This window comes from Pelodiscus sinensis, chromosome 17 (genome assembly GCF_049634645.1).
Source record: "Pelodiscus sinensis isolate JC-2024 chromosome 17, ASM4963464v1, whole genome shotgun sequence".
Taxonomy (NCBI): Eukaryota; Metazoa; Chordata; order Testudines; family Trionychidae; genus Pelodiscus; species Pelodiscus sinensis.
The window spans coordinates 3,600,200-3,618,645 of NC_134727.1; the positions used below are offsets into that span (position 1 = coordinate 3,600,200).

Consider the following 18,446-nt stretch of genomic DNA (forward strand, 5'->3'; position numbering starts at 1 on the left):
GCATTCACAGATCCTTATCCCATTCTGAATGCCCCTCCAGTTTTCATAGCCCTGGCTTCCACTCTCAAGTCACCTCCAAGCTAACTCCAGTAACTTGAGTTCTCTCCTCCATCCTTTGCGCGAGAAATCCCTGCCTCCTTGCAAGGTGTAACCCCGAAACCACTCTAGCTTGCTTTGATTCTCCATACAAAGGACTAGTTCGCAATCTCTTGCCAAATTTGGCTTTGAGGCATTTGAGCTGGATTTTAAAATTACATTTAAATCAATTGTGACTATATTTTAATTTGTTGCTAGCTTTAATGACAGAAGTTTTGCACACAAAATGCAATAGATAGCCAACTTTTAAATAAAAATAAAGATTAATTTTGCTACACATCTAAAATAGTAAAGTGGGGGGGGGGGTTAAATGGGATTTTTAAAAACTAAGCTAATATGCCTATTTTGGTGAATTAGTGAAGCCATGGGCAGGTTACTTAAAATAATATTACGTTAACCCTAGGGGGGGAAAAAGTGACTTTTCCAACACTGTGGGCAAGAAACTAGCTCTTTAACCTTTCAATGTCAGCACCTTTGACACACGACCATCTTTTAAAAACAGATCCATTTTATCTACAGTATGTATAAATGCAGCACAACTGTAGGGTAGAATGAAAATGATTATGTTATACATACAGTACATCACTTATACTGAACAGGACATGCGTGATGTAAATGTTTATTCCTGGTCAGCATTTATTTACTGTTGGAGCAATACCTTGAATATGTTAAGTCTGATTTATTTTTTAAAAGTTTAGTAAATTGTTAAGCTGACCAAGGGAAAAAGCAAGCCATACCTTCCTACACAGCTGTGACTGGCTCTGCAAAATTTAATGATCAAAATGCTTAAAACTAGAACAGGTCATTTTCCTTTTTTAAAGGTATGTGTTAAAGATTCACTAACTTTTTCAAAAAACAAATTCATAAAATTTAAATAAGACAGCAAAATTATACCTTGTAGCTAAAGTTATCACAAATAACGTAAAGTCTAAATTGCAGCTTGAACAAATACTATTTGCCGGATTTCTTTGCAAGCCCAAGGCAGGATGCATAGCAATTATCAAAAATGAGTACAATGATGAATTTGCATTTGAATGCTGGGGGAGAAAATGCTAAATTTATAACACGACAACGCACCAGCTGATAAAGCAACTTTATTAGTGTCCTGCGGCAAAATACATTAGTAATTTGTAACCAAGCATTAAAATTCTCATTTTGTGTCATAAAAAAAAAGTAATCAGTTTCTTCCATGATGCATTCTGTGTTTTAGTAAATTTCTTATGGGTTCTCCTCCTGGAGAGATGTACATGAAAACCCCTCAACAAAAGGCCTATTGCAAAGTAACCAGAAAAAACGTTACCCTCAAGATGCTCTAATGGACATGACTCACCAATTTCTGTCAAATAGCTGTAATACCCACAGCTCAAGTCGTGTCTTAGAAAACAGCAAATTTAAAACAAATGCAATAAAAAGCTCTACTCCAAATTAAAAAAGAAAAATCAAACCCACTCAGGTTAGAAAAGTGTGCTACAGTGTATTATTTTCCTAGATGTTTTACCACTGCTGCCTTTTCAGATAACAAGCATAGATAGCACCTGCCATTCTCAGTTTAACACACAAAGCTTCGCCCCACACACACCACATGTGAATATACTAATGCATCCATCAGTAAGAACTCCTTTTGAGTGATGTTTCCCTCTTGATCAAAATGTAAAACTGCAGTTATTGAAAGGCTTAACATGATCCAACTACTAAGGTTAATGATTAGTGTTACTGTCAGATTCTTTGGTTATAGGATATATTTTAGTTTAGCAGGGTTATATAAAATAACTGTCACCTAGAAATATGCCCCAAAGTCTAAAAGCAACCTAACATTAAAACATTTGCAGACTGAGGTTGTATTGGTAGGATTTATAAATCTGAGTATTTCCCCATGTAATCTAAACAAAGTTATCAAAATTATATTAAGTCAATACATTTTAATGAATAGTAAACTTCTGAAATACTTAGAATATTAAAAGCAAAGTTCTGGAAGTAGCAGTAGTGGACTGAAGGAAAAACTTCTCTTCAAATACTCTCCATCGCCTTGAACTCGCTGAGAGCCTGCACAGGATTAACATGTTTCTTCTGGGATGCTCTTTTGATCTTGGTTTGTGTTTCATCCTGTTTCTCCCTCTTCACCAGAGGTTTCTTCTCTGGAGCCTTCATTTTCCAAGACACAGCGGGAAGGTTCAAGGAAGCCATTCCTTGGGACTTCTGGTATTTAGTAGATGCCACGTAGGAAGCCTTCACAGTTTGCACAACTGCATTCATCAGGTTCTTTGCAGCCTGGATCAGAGACATCGCACTGTCCACCTACAACAGACATCACAATCATCATCATCTGCAACTGGCAATGCCCATGACCTGCTATGCACCGCAGGAAGCAAGCAAATGGAAGGGCTTTCCGAAGCTTTGTGGCTCCAGACATTTTAGAATATTTAAGGTAATTCATCTGCTTGTCAAAGAAACCCCCAGCGGGATTTGCAAAACTGAAGCTATGTTTCCTAACTCTCGGTGATGAGAAACTGCCTCATGCTGCTGAGCAATGTTTCTGTGCACTTGGGTGCTTTTTTCATATTTATGACAATTTATGTATTTGTCTGTTGGCTGTCAGTCCTGTGGCTGCTCTACAACAGCAGCTTCCACTTCAGTGAAGTATATTGTAGATACGATAATAGCTCAATCGCCGACTGAAATATTTAAGTCCCATTGGCCTCTTACATCAGATTAAGAGAAAGGTGCTATAGTCCATGCAAGCAAGATTAAAGTGAGGAAAGCTGCATTACAGAAAACAAAGTTCTTTAGAGTAAAGAAAAGCTGAAAGCTAAAAATATACTCTGGGAGACTGAATTTTAGTTCCTGCCAAGTTGCCAGTGTAGAGGTGAGCCAGGGTCAGACTCAATTTGCACAAAAAACTGAGCAGACGTCAGCTGTCCTCTTTCATATGGGGTACGGTTCACAGAGATTTCCAATACCCGCAAGCAATGCTGTAGCTCAGATGGGTATGGCACGAAGGGTTACGTGCTAGGAGCTCAAGTTTTGGCTGGATGTATCCTCATGTTAGTGGTAACAGAGGCTGCCCTTGGACTCCTAGATGTAGTTTATTTATCCAGCATTTTTTATTATGGGGGAGGGAGAAGGTGGTGAACTTAAGGAGATGAAAGGAGCTCAGCTTCCCTGTTGCTCATCCGAAGGCCCTTTTTAAAACGAAGTCGAAAGGAAGGGGCAGTCAGAAGGAACTGCATTTATGGCAAGCAGGGCAGAAGGAAGAGCATGCAAACATGCAACGAGAAAACAGACAGCGAGTTGACGAGAGCTGAGCCATCAAAGAAGCTAGGCAAATGTCTGAGCACGATCAAGGGCCTGAAGGCTGTGTGCATCAAGGAAAAATAATTCTTCACCTGCCAGTCAATTTGAAAAAAAAAATTTTTTATCTTCACCGCTCTTTACAGAATTTCTCTCACCTGTGAAGAAAGCAGTATATGCAAAAAAAGTGGGAGGGGAAAAGCTAAAAACCTAAATGCGCCTGCCTGGTTCTCTTTGCCAAAGTCCAGCAATGCTTTGCCAAATGAGTATTATGGAATGTTTTGTGCACATGTGTGAGTGAGAGAGAGAGAGAGCATGAGTGTGTGTTTGTGTTTTTAGGTCACAGTCCAAATTGTTAATATTTACTTCTAAAGACAGAGTGCATAATATCTTGGACATCACAAATTTTCATCCAATAATCTGCTAGAGGCCCCCCCTCCAAAAAAGGGAACTTTTATTCATGTTCTTATTCAATGAAGACAATAAAAATAAGGAGACTGTAGTGAAGATGCTAGCCTCCTGATATAAACTAATTTATGGCTGAAAGATATGTAAATTAAAAAGGCATTTTATAATCACAGTAAAACCCTCAAGCACATTTCCGTATAATGACATACCACAATGCCTTCAGCCTCACAGATTCCAGGCACACACTGCAAATACACAGCAACACATGTTCTCCTGCATCTCATCTTTCAGTTTCTGACTTCTGGCAGTTTGAGCATGTCCTGCTGCCAGTAGCAGGAGGGTGGCAGAGAAGTCTCTCTGGCATAAAGGTGCTAACATTACATAAAGGTATGTCACATTGCCAGAACAGTTTCCCATTTTGCTCAGCTATTATGCAGCACTCATTTTTCTAGATTCCTCGAGCAGTCACTTGTCAGTGCAAAAAGCAGTAAAGTGAGAAATTGTACAAGAGACTTGCACCACTGAGAAACTCTACAAGGATGTGTTCATATACTAGAAACCTAAGAAACATGAGATTTTAAATTTATTTCTAATGGTTCAACTGCTAGTACTGATTTATTAATTCCTTCCGTCGCTCCTTAGAGACTAAATCCTGAATTATTTTCTCAGCATCATTACTGCTTTCACCCAATTAGAATATAAGTTACAATGGTAAACAGGTTAGAGTAGACCAAAGAATTCATAAGTTTAGCTGTTTCTTGCCCATGTAATCCACAGAATGCAGACTCGTCTCAGAAAAAATCTGAAGTAGAACGAAGACAAGAATGCATTTGCTAAACTGATGGCCAAGGTAAAGAATGAGGTTGGCCCTGCAGAAGCTTTCAGCTGTCACCAAACAGTAAAGCAACTAAAACAAGTTTAACTTAGAGGCATCACTATTTTGAAATAAATACCCCTAGATAATTACAAGACCCCACTGTAGTCCATGGTAGATCATTACAAAATTACAGTGAAACTTCTTGCTGAGGGTTATTTTCTAGTAATGAAAGCTGAACAACAGTTTGAAGATTAAGATACTGATTCTGCCTCAAAGTAGAATCAGTTATAAACTTTACAAGAGTTTAAAGTCTGGACATCAACCCATGAGTCTTTCATTCTGTCTATAAGCCTTAACACAAAACCTTAAACTGGGAAAACTGTTCAACCTAAAAAGAAAAAACAAGGAATGGAAAGATCAGATCTTACATACCCCAGAGACTACCAATTCTCCTCCAAGGTTTTGAACTTCTGCCTTTACTTTGCTACAGATGTTCAGTTGATGGCAGTATAAAGCAATACGCTGTAGGTAGGCTAGAAGGTCTTGTTTGCAGGCAGAATCTGGGCACTAAAAATAGAAAATTGTTGCTTCAGAATTTTAGAAAGCAGAAATACTGTTGTTTTGTAAGCTAACTTACCCTGACACCAGTAAATACAAAAGAAACTTTAACTTGGTCAGTTAGGTATCTAGCATGAAGAATACACTCAATTTATCCATTTATAGACATCCAGCCATGTATTTTCATGGACAAAGCAGTATGAAAAAGGTGAACAAACAGTGCAGTAACAAGTGAGCATATTAAAAATGGAATACACATTTGTAATCTGTACAACATTTCTGACATATCACTAACTCCACAGAATACTTCTAGCACTGTAAGGCAAATGATAATTCTGAAGAATTTCTTGCATTTGAGTTCAAAACCCTTATATAAGCATAGATTAACAAGCAACAAAATTTGCATTTAGAAGTCATTAAACATAAGAATCTGCTAAATATTAAGAGTCTAGGATGAGCAGACTCATTGATGTGCAAGGGTTAGGGTAATTGTGCAATCAAAATCTGGTCTCAAAAGGCAGCAATGGGAAATAGGACTTTCAGAGTCTCATCTGCTCTGCCAATGGCTTTGCAGAGCGATCTTGGGCAAATTCCCTGGTCTTTCTACACCTGTTGGGGTTACACATAGTATTTGTGCACTATATGGAGACTGAAGCTATATATGGGCAGACGGAGAGCTCGGTGGTTTGAGCATTGGCCTGCTAAACACCCAGGGTTGTGAGTTCAATCCCTGAGGGGACCGTTTAGGGATCTGGGGCAAATCTGACAGGGATGGAACTTGGTCCTGCTGTGAGGGCAGGAGACTGGACTTGACCTCTCAAGGTCCCTTCTAGCTCTATGAGTTGATTATAATATATATTTATATTTATATAAAATCATATATTTGTGAAGCACCGATTCAGCACTTTTGCATCCCAGGATCTCACAATAGGACTTATTCGCAACTCTTAATCAAGGATGTTAAGTATCAGTTATTTCACTAAGCAAACAGTCGATGCATTTTTGCATCGACTACTCAATTAGTCAATAGGGCAGCACTGCCCCTTTGAAACATTGCCACAGCATTTCAAAGGGGCAGCACTGCATGGAGCCTGGGATCAGCTGGGGACGCCAGCTGACCCTGGGCTCCCTGTGGCACTGCCACTTTGAAGTACCTGCCACTCCATCTATCAGATGGAAGCAGCAAGGTGGGGTGGGGAAAAAGAGTGACCAGTTGACTATCGGATAAGCATTTGCTTATCGGATAGTCGACTAGTCCTTAACATCCCTGCTCTTAATCAAGAATAGTGTCTTTGTGCCTCCTCCATTTTAAAATAAATTGTGTTGCTCCTCTTACGCAATATCTTCAACTGAAGAGATGTGGTCTTGACCACCTCAAGCCTCCTATCAGCCTGGCAACTCGATGCCACCTTTTTTAGCTGGGTGACAGACAGAGGCCTGGGCACAGTGCTGCATGGAGAAGCCCATTTGTTCAGCCCTTGTGGTGCACGGTGGAGACAGAGCGGATGGAGAGCACACTCCAGAGACAGCTAGGTGGGAACAAGCCGACGGCCTTAAAGCAGAGGTGGACAATAAGCAGCCTGGATGCGGTTTGCCAGGATAGCCCTGACAGGCCGCCATGCATTTTATTTACAGCTGCTCACAGCTCTTTTAGGTTGCCATGCCCGGCCAATGGGAGCTGTGGGAAGCACCATGGGCTGGGCCAGGCCACTGCTTCCTGCAGCCCTCATTGGCCAGCAATGGTTGTGCAGGTAAATCAACCGTCTCGGGGCCTGCCAGGAACTAACTCTGGAGAACTGCAGCTGGCCTTCGGGCCACTTATTGCCCATCCCTACCTTAAAGAGTCAAGTGCCGCCGAGTTTCTCCGCCTCACTCTCGTAACAAAAATGGCGTCCATTCGAGTAGCAGCCACGGATCACAGTATGCTCTGCACAGTGAAGATCAAGAGCATGTGTGCACAAGCCCACTAAAATCACCTATTGCATAGGAAGACGAATCCAGCATCTTCTAGAGCTAGCTTTAAAAGGGACAGTTGATTGTGAAAGCCACGCCAGTTGGCCAAAGGGTCTCTCATCTATTAGAGTTCTCTGGATAGGTCAAGAAATTGTGGCCAAAGGAGAACTGGTTGACTACCTGGAATTTCAAAAAGCCTCTCAAAAGAGGTTGATAAGAGAACCATGGCCCAGGGTGAGAAATCAACATTACAACTGCACAAAGGGACACAAAAGAAAGAGTAAACAGTCCCCTTTCAACATGGCAAAAGGTTAAGAGGAAAGATTACAGATTTCAGCACTATTGCCGGAGTTCAGCATATTTATCAGTATACTCTGAAGGGATGCTAACGTTGCTGGATAAGAGCACTCGTTATGAAATACCAACATTAAAATGAGCCATGCAATACTGAAGCCAAGAGTGATTAAGCCCAACATCAACAGGCGTCTCCAGAGCAGTCCCATCTACGGACGGTTCAGGGCAGCCACCCCAGGCCCTGTACCTTTGGGAGCCCCACGACGGTTGGTCCAACCATCCTCTGGATGGGATCCATGGGATTACCTGGGGCCAGAGGCCTGGCGCAGCAGCAGCAGGAGTTGCCCCTTCACACTGGAGTGACCTGGCAGTCCAGTCTGCTCCACCCTGCTACCCCCTCCCATCCCGCATTATTCCGCTTCTGCTGCCCACCACCATGGAGAAGTGAGATGAATGGGCTGGTAGGATGGGGTGGATCAGGCTGCTCCAGCTCCCACTGCTGTGGTGACTGAGAAAGGGCCAACCCCTGCTGCTGCTGCCAGGCGAGGGCCCCCCCCCCCCCAATCCCTCATGCTGCGCTACGGGACCCCGTGTCTGCACTACTCTTCCGTGCTAAGTGATTCAAGTTGGGATGCAGTCACCTAAGGACCTATCAAGAGCTGGGTAGGTGCTCAGAGGTGTGGCAGGAGAGGTGCCTCTGTTGGCCACACGCCAAGACTGCTATGGGGGTGGGGGTGGAGTCCTCTTTGCTTGCCCCAGCCCTAGGGGAGACCACACCTCAAAGACCCCAGTCCTGAACACATCATCCAGAGCACACAGCTCTCCAGCCAGAGCCCTCATCCCTCTGCACCCCAACCTCTGCCCCAGCACTGAGCCCCTTCCCACACGCTACACCTCTCTGCCCCACACCTCACCTTCACATTGGCGCATGTAACAAAATTCATTCTGCACAGGCATGGGAAAGATTAGAGGGAACACTGCTAAAGAGCTGCATCTTCCAGAACTTTTAGCACTTTTATAGCACTCAACACAAAGCCCTGGAAGGCAGATAGCTACGCACTTGTAATAGAGCCAGAAACATGGGGCTTCGTCCAAGGCCTAAGGCCTGAACTACAATGATCAAAAGGCAGGCCCTGCCGATATAAAGCAAAGTTAGCGAAAGTCAGACTATGAGCAAGTCCAGCCCTTGTACAAGGCAGATGTCTGCTTGCAGGTTCACTGTCTGATAAGTGAACTTAGTAGGGACAGTGCTGGCACTGCAAAAACACAAACGTTCCTAGGCACGATGCATTCACATACACATACACACCGCAGCAGGATCGTCCCATAACATCCCAATACAAGCTATGGTGTAAACTCACTCCCCGAACACAATACGGGACAAACTGACCCTCCTACGTGTAAGGTCAGGAAAGTCACAATGCTGTGTGGCCATGCAGCTGCCTTATAAGCCCCACGCAGGTGCTTGGGGCTGCCACACATAGGGAAAGACCCCCCCCTCCAGGAAAGATGCACTTGTCCAGCCCTCGCAGGGGGGTCAGATTAACACACGAGTTTTAGGGGCTGCAGCCCTCAAGTCACCATGTTCTGAGCCAGCCCTTCCTGACACCGGGGAGGGGTGGGGGGAGCGCGACACCTCCATGCACTGCCATTCCTTCCCCAGTGGGTGGAGCCACATCACTGCATGCCCTGGGAAGCTCTGTCCTGGCAGCTACCTTTTGCTGGGAATTGCAGCCCCAATCCCGTCCCACCTCCAAACCCCACACCCCAACTCTGAGGCCCCTCCTGCACTAACTTCTGCCCAGATCTCACACACACCCCCAATGTCCCAAGCCAGCTCTGGCACTCCAAACCCCTTGGCCTCAGCCTGGACTCTCCTCCTGTACCCCAGGCACCCCCTCCTCAGCCATAGCCCTGAACCTCCTCCCATACTTTGAACCCTTCAGCCTCATCCCCGCCATTGAGCATCCATGTGCAGAATGAATTTTGTTATGTGCACCAATATGAAGATGTGTGTCACGATCAAATGAGAAAGCACTAAACCTGCATCAGAACACAGCTTCCAAAAAGCAGCCTTACATTGAGAGACACTGGGCATAGTCAAAATCCTACCTAGAGTCCGGGTGCTAGGAGAGGCTGCCAATACTTACTTTATTGGAAGCTGAGGAAACGCATAAGCTTTCTCTGCTGGTTCACTGGGATTTCACAAATTGGCAAATGATGCATCTCTTACAACTATCCAAGATTGAAGCAACAGAAATATTGTCTGAGCGCTTTGTAAGTGTTCTCATGCACACAGGAGAACGAATTTTATGAGAACCTCCACAGTGCCACAATCATTTCCATTTCTTGAGGTATTTGCAACTTATTAATATTTTCCGCCATTCAAAAAAAAAATCCTGATATTTTGAGTGAAAGATGAAACACCTTTGGGAAAAATCTGAAGGTTGACAGCTAGACACGTTAGCTGACTTGAAATACCTCAGATAATAGCACATGTCCTCTGAGGCCATGCAAGCTATCAAACTATCTGACAGCAAGAGTTAGGATTTCCTGATGCACTAACACGAGGGGCACAAGTCAACCAGAGCCATGTGGCTAACATCACGGTGACAGTGCACCCCTTCGTTGGGTTCCTGCTCTGGGCATACCAAGGCATTGCACTCCACGGAAATGACTGAACTGCAAGACTTCTGGAACTGTCAAATGGTTTTACGTTCACAGATTGCTGCGCCTGTTTGTGCAGGTACATTTACAGTTCTGGTGGCTTGCAGAGCACAGCCACTGCACACCAGGCACCTCTGGGATAAACAGCAGCATTGACTGAGGCGTGGCTTAGGCAACTAGAGCAGAGTGCCCTGCTCCGGAAGACCCTCCCTGCTATGCGTAGCTACACGTACCCCACTGGCTGCCCTAAGTAGCAAAGGCCTCAGATATTGGTGGGGAACCTCAGGCCCAGGGGCTGCATGCAGCCCCCAGCTGGCTTGGATCTGGCCCCCGAGGCCCATGCCTGCCCGCAGCATTGGGAAGCCAGCGTTGGTGCTCCAGCCTCCCCCCCGACCACAGGGCTGAAGCACACAGAATCTACTAGCCTGGGCCCCCCTAGGCTCTGGTGTGCAAGGGGAATGTGGGCAGTGTCTCTCCTCAGTCGGGGGCCACATCAGGGAGGGTTTGGCTTTTGTTTTTGCCTCTCACTTGTGTGTGGTCCCCAACTGATTCTTCTATGAGTCAGCAGCCCCCGACCCAAAACAGGCTCCCTGCCCCTGGCCTAAGAGCATGTAAACAGACCCAATGAGTACATACAAGCTGAAAGCTTTAGAAGAATTGGGTTTGAAATTGTCACTATGCCACTGCCTTCTGCTGGTCTCCCCATACTACCTGTAAATTCGAAAAATAACTTTTCCAATAAAAGTAAACCAAAATACACCCATTGACCAAGTTTTGTTGTCTACTGTGAGAACACGAAGGCTTCCCATCTGCAGAATGTCTGGGGAACACTTAATTTGTAGCAATAGAAGAGTTCTGCTAACAGAGTTCACTGTAGACTTCAGAAAGCAAGCTAATTATGAAATCTTACCACTTTCTCAGACAAGCAGAGCATCTCCTTGCATCTTAAAACCTGACTTCACTCCCTAGCAAGCTGGGGGGAAAATAATTTCAACCAGCCTTTCCACCCTATCCCAGGGAGCTAATGTCAGCTTACTAACATGAAACATTCAGTAAAACTAATAAATTCATATCACAGCAACTGTCTCTAGAAACTGGATGAAACAATTAGAACATCTGCACTAGTTTTAAGAGTCAATTCCTGTTTTAAGTTAAAGCATCTGTCTCAGTTTTTAATCACATTCTGTGAAACTGCATTCAGAAAGGTAGACCAAAAACCCTACCTATAGCTGTGCAAAAAAGTAAAGCTTTGTTACTCTCATACCTCAAACCTCAGCTACTTGTATATTTCAGGACCTCTCAGGAGATCTGACTCATGAAAACCACATGATTTCTTTAAATCACAAATTTGGGTATGGATTAAGACTCAAGCCACTTTTTGCTTGACACAAACCAGTTTTAAAACTAAAGGGGAATAGGGAATCACAGATGCTCTAGTGTATTAACAGCTCTCATTTGCATGTCAATGAGTACACATATCATCTGTATTTATTTGATCATGTTTTTCACCAAGTTAAATTTCTTGCATAAGATAGATTTTTGTCCTATTGTGATTGTTACTGTAGTATCAATACCTTTTGTGATAACATAAGCACTTGGTTCATTATGTCACTGATCAAGCTACACCTAATTAACCGTTTGCAGTGATCGTCCTCTTGCCAATGGGAAAGGCATAATGATTACCCTGGTGCCTACAGAGTCACATTGCTGCTTTGCAAAACACTTGGGATAGCTAAAGTTCTATTCTTTTGCAAAAATGTAAGAAACAACAGGTGCTTGATTTAAAACACCGAGCTGCTAAAGTATTTTTGCTGTGTGTGTTCAAGGGTTTATGTTGATGGGACACCAAAGAAGCTGGGAGGAACAAGGTCACAAAAGCTGTATTTAGAAAGTGATTGTGGAAAACTACGTAAGCGGCCAAAAACATTCTTGTGTTTGTGGATCCACACAGAACTCTTACTCAATTGTGTTTGTGAAAATGAATGACAACTTACATGGTCAGCAATCGCTCGGCCCAGCTTGTCCATCCTTGACCCAGCTTCTGCAATTTTCTTGGCTGCACTAATGACATCTGATGTGTTCTTTAGTGGGCCTTTGCCTCTGCAAAACAAAGCAGGTTTTTTTTTTGGAAGGGAGGCTCCAAAACAAAAAAAATGTAGCTTCTCATTTCATTTTCCAGACTACCTAAAAGTACTGTATTCACTCAGGTAAGGTAGACTCTCAAATAAAAATAAGCTGCTTACAGGAAACTTATCACAGATGCTCTAGTGTATTAACAGCTCTCATTTGCATGTCAATGAGTACACATATTGTCATTGTCAAGTCTATAAAAGGCACATTTTTTTCACATAACATGGATCAGGCTATTTATACCTATTGTTTCAAGCAATGCTATGTACTATTATATCTACTAGATATTGTACAGAGTTTGTGCATCTGTCTGTCCGTGAGTCTGTCCGAGTGTCCATTTCTTCAAGAACTCTCTGAACAGTAAGAGCTAAGACCACCACATTTGGCATGCAACTTCCTCTTATCCTAACAAAGCAAGGTCGGTTTTCCATAACTTGGAAAGGGAGGGTGTTGCTAGAAGGAAGAGTTATACTGCAAAGTGACCACAGGGGGGCAGCCATGCCAGTAAGACAGAGGCCACCTTCGGGAGGGGCAGGGCTCTGAGAATGTTGCCCGACACCATCTAACTCTCACAACAGAGTTAAGGACCTGCGCAACACAGGGCATATCTGCTAGTATGGTTCTATTTCAGATGTTAAATATGTGCTTTGACTATCTTGTTTTCATGGAATGTTGAGTCAATGCCTGAGAAAAATCTTAGTTTAAATAAACCCTTTACTGATAAATTTCAAATCACAAGACAAGTTAAAACAAAATGACATTCAGTAAGTTCACTGATGTGTAGTTTTTAAATTATAATAATGACAATACTATTCCATTCAAAACCGAAATTCTAAAAATACAGGAATGTCAAATATTTCCACTGAAGTGAGGGTTATATTTGCCAGGATATTTCACTGGGAGGAAAAAAGCATCTAAGTTAGCACCTGTATAAGTAAGCGCATGAAAGAAGCTCACCTGGTGAAGTCTGTCATTTCCATCATAATCATACACATTTGTTTTGCCAGTACAATAATATCGTTACCACTGTCATCCCATTTTGATACTTCAGCATCCAATTTACTCTTCTCTTCCTGGAAGCTTGCTACTTGCTCAGCAATTTTCGCTTTTTGTTCTTGAGGGAGTTGAGCCATGATAGCCTGAAATAAAGCAATTTTCCATATTTTCTTACTCTGTTTATTCTAAAAAGCCTTCTTACAAAGTGTCACTCATAACCAATCTAAGTTACTTATCTAAATATCTTGAGAGATAGTACACTTCTATTAAAATCCAAGTTAAAGGCATCTCTTCTGCATAAAGAAAGAATGGGGGAAAACATCTAACTTTGGTGACCAACCTTCCTACATAAGTACAGTAGGAGATCATGAGGAGCTACCAAGGGGCTGGACTACTGGCAGCAACAGACCAGCAAAGTTATCACAGGTGTTGAGATCCAGCTTCGAGTCCAGGAGGCACCATCTATCTCACCAGAATCATCCACTGAGCCTACCTGGGTGGTCTCAGACTCCCATTTTATAGCTTTTCCCACTAAGCTCAGAGTGGCTCTGTTCTCGAGTTATGAATATTTATATATTTACTGTCACACACATGGAAAAAAAACACTGATTTGCCCTGTGACTACTAGCCTTTGCTTCTGGATAGTTCTGGGCACTTCAAGTAAATGGCCTTGGTCTGTCTTCTTCTGTATACATATACAGAAAACCAGAAATCCATTAACTTCTCAAATGCCTCCCTTGCTTTCTATACTGCAATGCAAAAGGCATGTGGATTAAATGAGCAAAAGTCTAGGGTTGGTTTGTTTGTTTTTCTGGGGACAAGGGTGCTGGAAGACTTAGGGAAGACAGGAGAAGGAGCAGTGTGTAACCAGAAAGGAGAAACACAGCTGTCAAACCAGGACACTGCAAGGAGGAGGGAAAATCATCTTCAGAGCAGCAGTTTTCAATCAGGAGTCCAAGACTCCTTGGGGACCTTTGACCAGATTTCAGGGGGTCCAACAAGTAGACTCAGCATTAGACTAAGGCCCAGGGCAGAAAGCCAAAGTCCTACCATCCCAGGCTAAAGCCTGAGCAGCTTAGCTTCATGGAGCCCCAGACAAATGCCCTGTTTGCTACCCCTCAATGCCAGCCCTGGCTTTTTAGATGCAGAAAAACAATTGTGGCACAGCCAGGCTCTGGTGTCTTTATAGCAAGTTGTGGGAGGCCTCCAAGAAAAAGGAGGAGGACCTCTGCTTCAGTGCAGAGACTCTAACGTTGATTTCAACACCAGAGAACTGGGGGGAAAGTGCCATGCCTGCACGTCATGAGACGGACCTTATTTGAAAATATTTTCAAGAAATTCCTCTACCTCAACACATACCCAAATGTAAAGAGTGCAAACTAAGATGCAAGGCCTGACTGTCAGAATGAAACAATGTTATGAAAAATGCTTCTCAGAAGGCGCCTTTTTCATGATGACAGGAGACTTGTCTGAATAATCTGGATGAACTGGCTAATAAACTTGTTGCACTACTGTTATGGACTACCTATGCCGTACTCTGCTAGTAAGTGACAAAATACAAATGGTCAGTCAAAAGAGAAATGTAGAAGACATGCTCAACATACTGCTTCCATAGCCTAGGACATACTGCAGAGAAATTGCTACTGTATTGCTGATGCTGTTGAAATTTGGAGAATTTCAAGATGACGCTAGAAATACTCCAACCAAGGTAAATTGCTGGCAGTGAAGGTGATGAATCAGTCACCTTACTCTACCTCATCATCTTGCAAATATTCCCAACCCAGAATACCAGGGCAGATGCCCAGTTGCTGAATAAGGTGCTGCTGCTGCTATGACATGCATATAATGATCACCCATCAATCATGTCAACTAAAATTTCTGGGCTGGAGGTGAAGCATTCAAATAGTACATGTTTGCTGCTGTTTGAGAAAAAAAATAACGTCACTGAACTGCATAAACAACGAGAAGTCCTGAGGCACCTTATAGACTAACAGATTTATGACCTCATCTGATGATGTGGGTCTTTGCCCACAAAAGCTCATGCTCCAATAAATCTGTTAGTCTATAAGGTGCCACAGGACTTCTCGTTGTTTATGCAGATTCAGACTAACTCAACTACCCCTCTGATACTTGTCACTGAACTGGTGGAACTCACTAGCAGGAAGTTATGCTCAAGTCACTTGCACTTAGGTGTATTTGAAAATTCTCAGGCTGATCTGAAATAATCAGTTTAATTCACTGACTACAATTAACATTCTTCTCCTTTAATAAATCATTCAGTTGTAAACATGAAACAATCATGAGAAAATAATTATCTAGTAAATAAGTAATATATCCATCATTTTGTAATACTAAAAATATGCAATTAATAAGAACCTTAAAATTAAGCTACAAATCCACTTCATATAAGTGGATATCATATCAGTATATCATTATAGCATTTCCCCCAAACAGCAAAAAGATGCATGAGGTCTACCATAACAGCTGTATTTAGTTGTAAATGAACATGTTTTCATGGTTATACCAACCAAGGAGAGATTTTTTAGAAAATAACTAAAAATGGAAAAAAAAATCTAGAATTTCCATTTGGTGATTTAAATCAATCCACTCTGCTACACCTGGGTATTTTCAACTACTCCAGAGTTCAGAACAAACATTATAAATGTGAATCTTTCAACAGACAGCTGAAGTGGCTTATTAGGTTGTGTAGACCCCATCAACACCTAAGACAACAACTCAAATCTACCTTTCTTATAAGAAAAGTAGGAAACCTATAGAGCTGGGTAGTAGGGCTTCCATTCCAATAGCAACAGAAAGAGTTCAAACAATGACGGTCACCTGATACCAGATTGGGCCCAAAACACGATAGACATACCTGACCATTTTTATTTCAGTTTGGGGTCAGTGGGAGAGAAGGGGAGACCTTTTTTTTTTTTTTTTTTTTTTTTTTTTTTTACACACACACAGGGAAATAATCCTAAACCCAAGTAGAGTGAAATTTTGATAAACAAAGATCAACTGCTATCAAAGTTTTAGGAAACTTAAAAAAAAAAAAAAAAAACACTTTTGTGGCATCATCCCAAGAGCATAAATCACTGGTGATCTAAGTTGCAACTCTGGAAAGAAATGCAATGGAAAAGGCTGTTTTACTCTAATATACCCTTTCTATAGTTTCAGACATTAATTATTCAATATTGTTCATCCGTGGTTTCATTTTTAACAGTCATAAGAAATGAAGTTGGCTTGAACATTTTTTGAGGCGGCTGTCTTTTAGCAGACTCTTTGTTAAAAGTCCAATGGAGTTCCTGAAAAGCTTTTTGAAGAAAATGGTTAAAAGCATGTGGCAGTATTGCAGTTCCAACTGCCGGGGGGCAGAGAGAAGAAACATCAATTTGCAACAGATGGACTTGTTTACTGGCCAAAAATTCACATACCTAAAATAATGGGAACAAATCTCAGATTGTGATGTGAAAGCCGACAGTACTTTATCAGTATCAAGAGGATGCTGCTCTTTCAGAATGCCCAAAAGAAAGCAGACACTAATGCTTTTAAAATGCAATGTTTCACTTAACTGCCTTTTGAGGCAGTGAAAATGGAGATTGTCAGTTTTCTGGCCTAGGATTTTCAAAAAAGAAATAGAACTAAACCAAACTCAAGTGACAGATTTAAACTGGATTTTCAGAGCAAGTTAAACTGTTTCTTAGAGGAGATGTAATGCTTAAATGTTTTCCTTACTCTTGCACTTTGCCCGGCAATAAGCTGATCATCTTCAGTCTGAACACTTGTTCTGCTTCTGACATCAAAGTCTTCAGTCTCAAAATCAGAGTCATCCAACTCTTCAGGAGTCTGGGGGGAGGGGGGGGGGGGAGAAAAAAGTACAATTCAGCACAAGTCAGAGCCAAGATCAACAGCAGTAAATCCATCTCTCCACAACCAATAAAAATGCCTCCTGGTCAGCTGTTTAACATCAGAGTAGAAAGAGGAGAGAAAATAATTGGCTTGTAACTGAGGGTAAGTCAGAATTCCCTCCAGTTTATGCTATTTGTATGATTATATATGTCTGACTGCTCAAATCCTCTAGTTTACTTAACTGTAACCAAATGTGCGTCCTAAATAGGTTCTGAAATGTGTGCTCAACATGGAATCAAGTTAAATGAGTATTCTCAAGATATGGACTATATGAAAAAGACAATTACACTGAATCCAAATAACATGTTAAGTATCAGAGGCGTAGTGTAGCCATACAGGAACCCCCCGTAACATCCATCTTTGCTTGCCTGGATATGCAGGCTTCTGCTGTGACCGTGAATGGCTGTAAACAGAGATACGCCAATTGCTGACCAAGAAGCTGCAGAGGAGTGCCCTTGACTAAAACCCATACGGATACGAACACACAGCCGTCCGCGGGGGGAGGAATCTCTCGCCCAGTAAAAAAATGTCTAGTACTCACAATTTAGTTCTCTCTCTCTTGCAAGTGTAAATTAAGTTGAAACTTGCTTGTAAGAACTGGTGCCACAAAACAGACCAGTACAATTTGGCATCTTAGATAAGAAAGAGGATACAGGCCCCTATGGGTATAAAGATGGGTCCAGCAGCACATTTACTCTGAGTGTCAATCTACCATCTATCTGCTGGTCGGGTTAGGTGTTTGATCTCCCGAGGTTCCACAGGGACGCCCATCTCGTATTCGTCTTTCCTAGGAATTGAGGGACGGCCCTGGCTTGACCCGCTGGAGTCGAGAGGCACAGAAAGGGGTAAAAATTGTACCTGGATGTGGTCCTTTGTCTTAAGTGTACACAGACTTAGAGCTCTTTAAAGATTAAGCTGTCACTTGGTACCATTATTTCTATTTTCTATCTTTATTTTCTTTGTAACCATTTTAAGATCTATATTTGCTAGCAGTTAAGAAATAGAGCAATAGTCATTGTAACCATATGATTTATAAGCTTCTTTAATAACCTGTAACTGTTTAAGCTTTAACCTGACTCCTTCAGTTGCTGTAACAGAACCAAGCACAATTTAAAAGAACTTCAGCTGGTCATAAGGGACAGGTATAGGAAGAGCTTGGGCGTTTGGATCGTGTCACTCCCAGGTGACAGATCCGTTGGGGCATCTCTCAGTCTTCCCTAGACTGCCCACTGTGAAGGGATCCTGTATCCTAGCAGCTGAAATCTGAGATGTAATAAGCTCTTCCTATAAATTCGGGGTGTTTGTCAGCCTGTTGGCTGCCCTCTGCGAT

At 42.4% G+C, this 18,446-nt stretch overlaps 1 protein-coding gene across 4 annotated transcripts in view; it reads right to left on the reverse strand.

Moving 5' to 3' along the window:
• Positions 1-1,173: 1,173 nt before the first annotated feature.
• CTNNA1 (catenin alpha 1) overlaps positions 1,174-18,446 on the reverse strand; it is a 152,898-nt gene continuing 135,625 nt past the window's right edge. For all 4 annotated transcript variants that reach the window (XM_075900135.1, XM_075900137.1, XM_075900136.1 and 1 more), the window contains 5 exons: positions 16,943-17,053; positions 13,169-13,350; positions 12,076-12,181; positions 5,042-5,176; positions 1,174-2,391 (listed from right to left, as the gene is read on the reverse strand). In XM_075900135.1, coding sequence (XP_075756250.1) covers positions 2,104-2,391; positions 5,042-5,176; positions 12,076-12,181; positions 13,169-13,350; positions 16,943-17,053 — 822 coding nt within the window. In that variant the 3' untranslated portion in view covers positions 1,174-2,103. The remainder of the gene's footprint in view (positions 2,392-5,041; positions 5,177-12,075; positions 12,182-13,168; positions 13,351-16,942; positions 17,054-18,446) is intronic.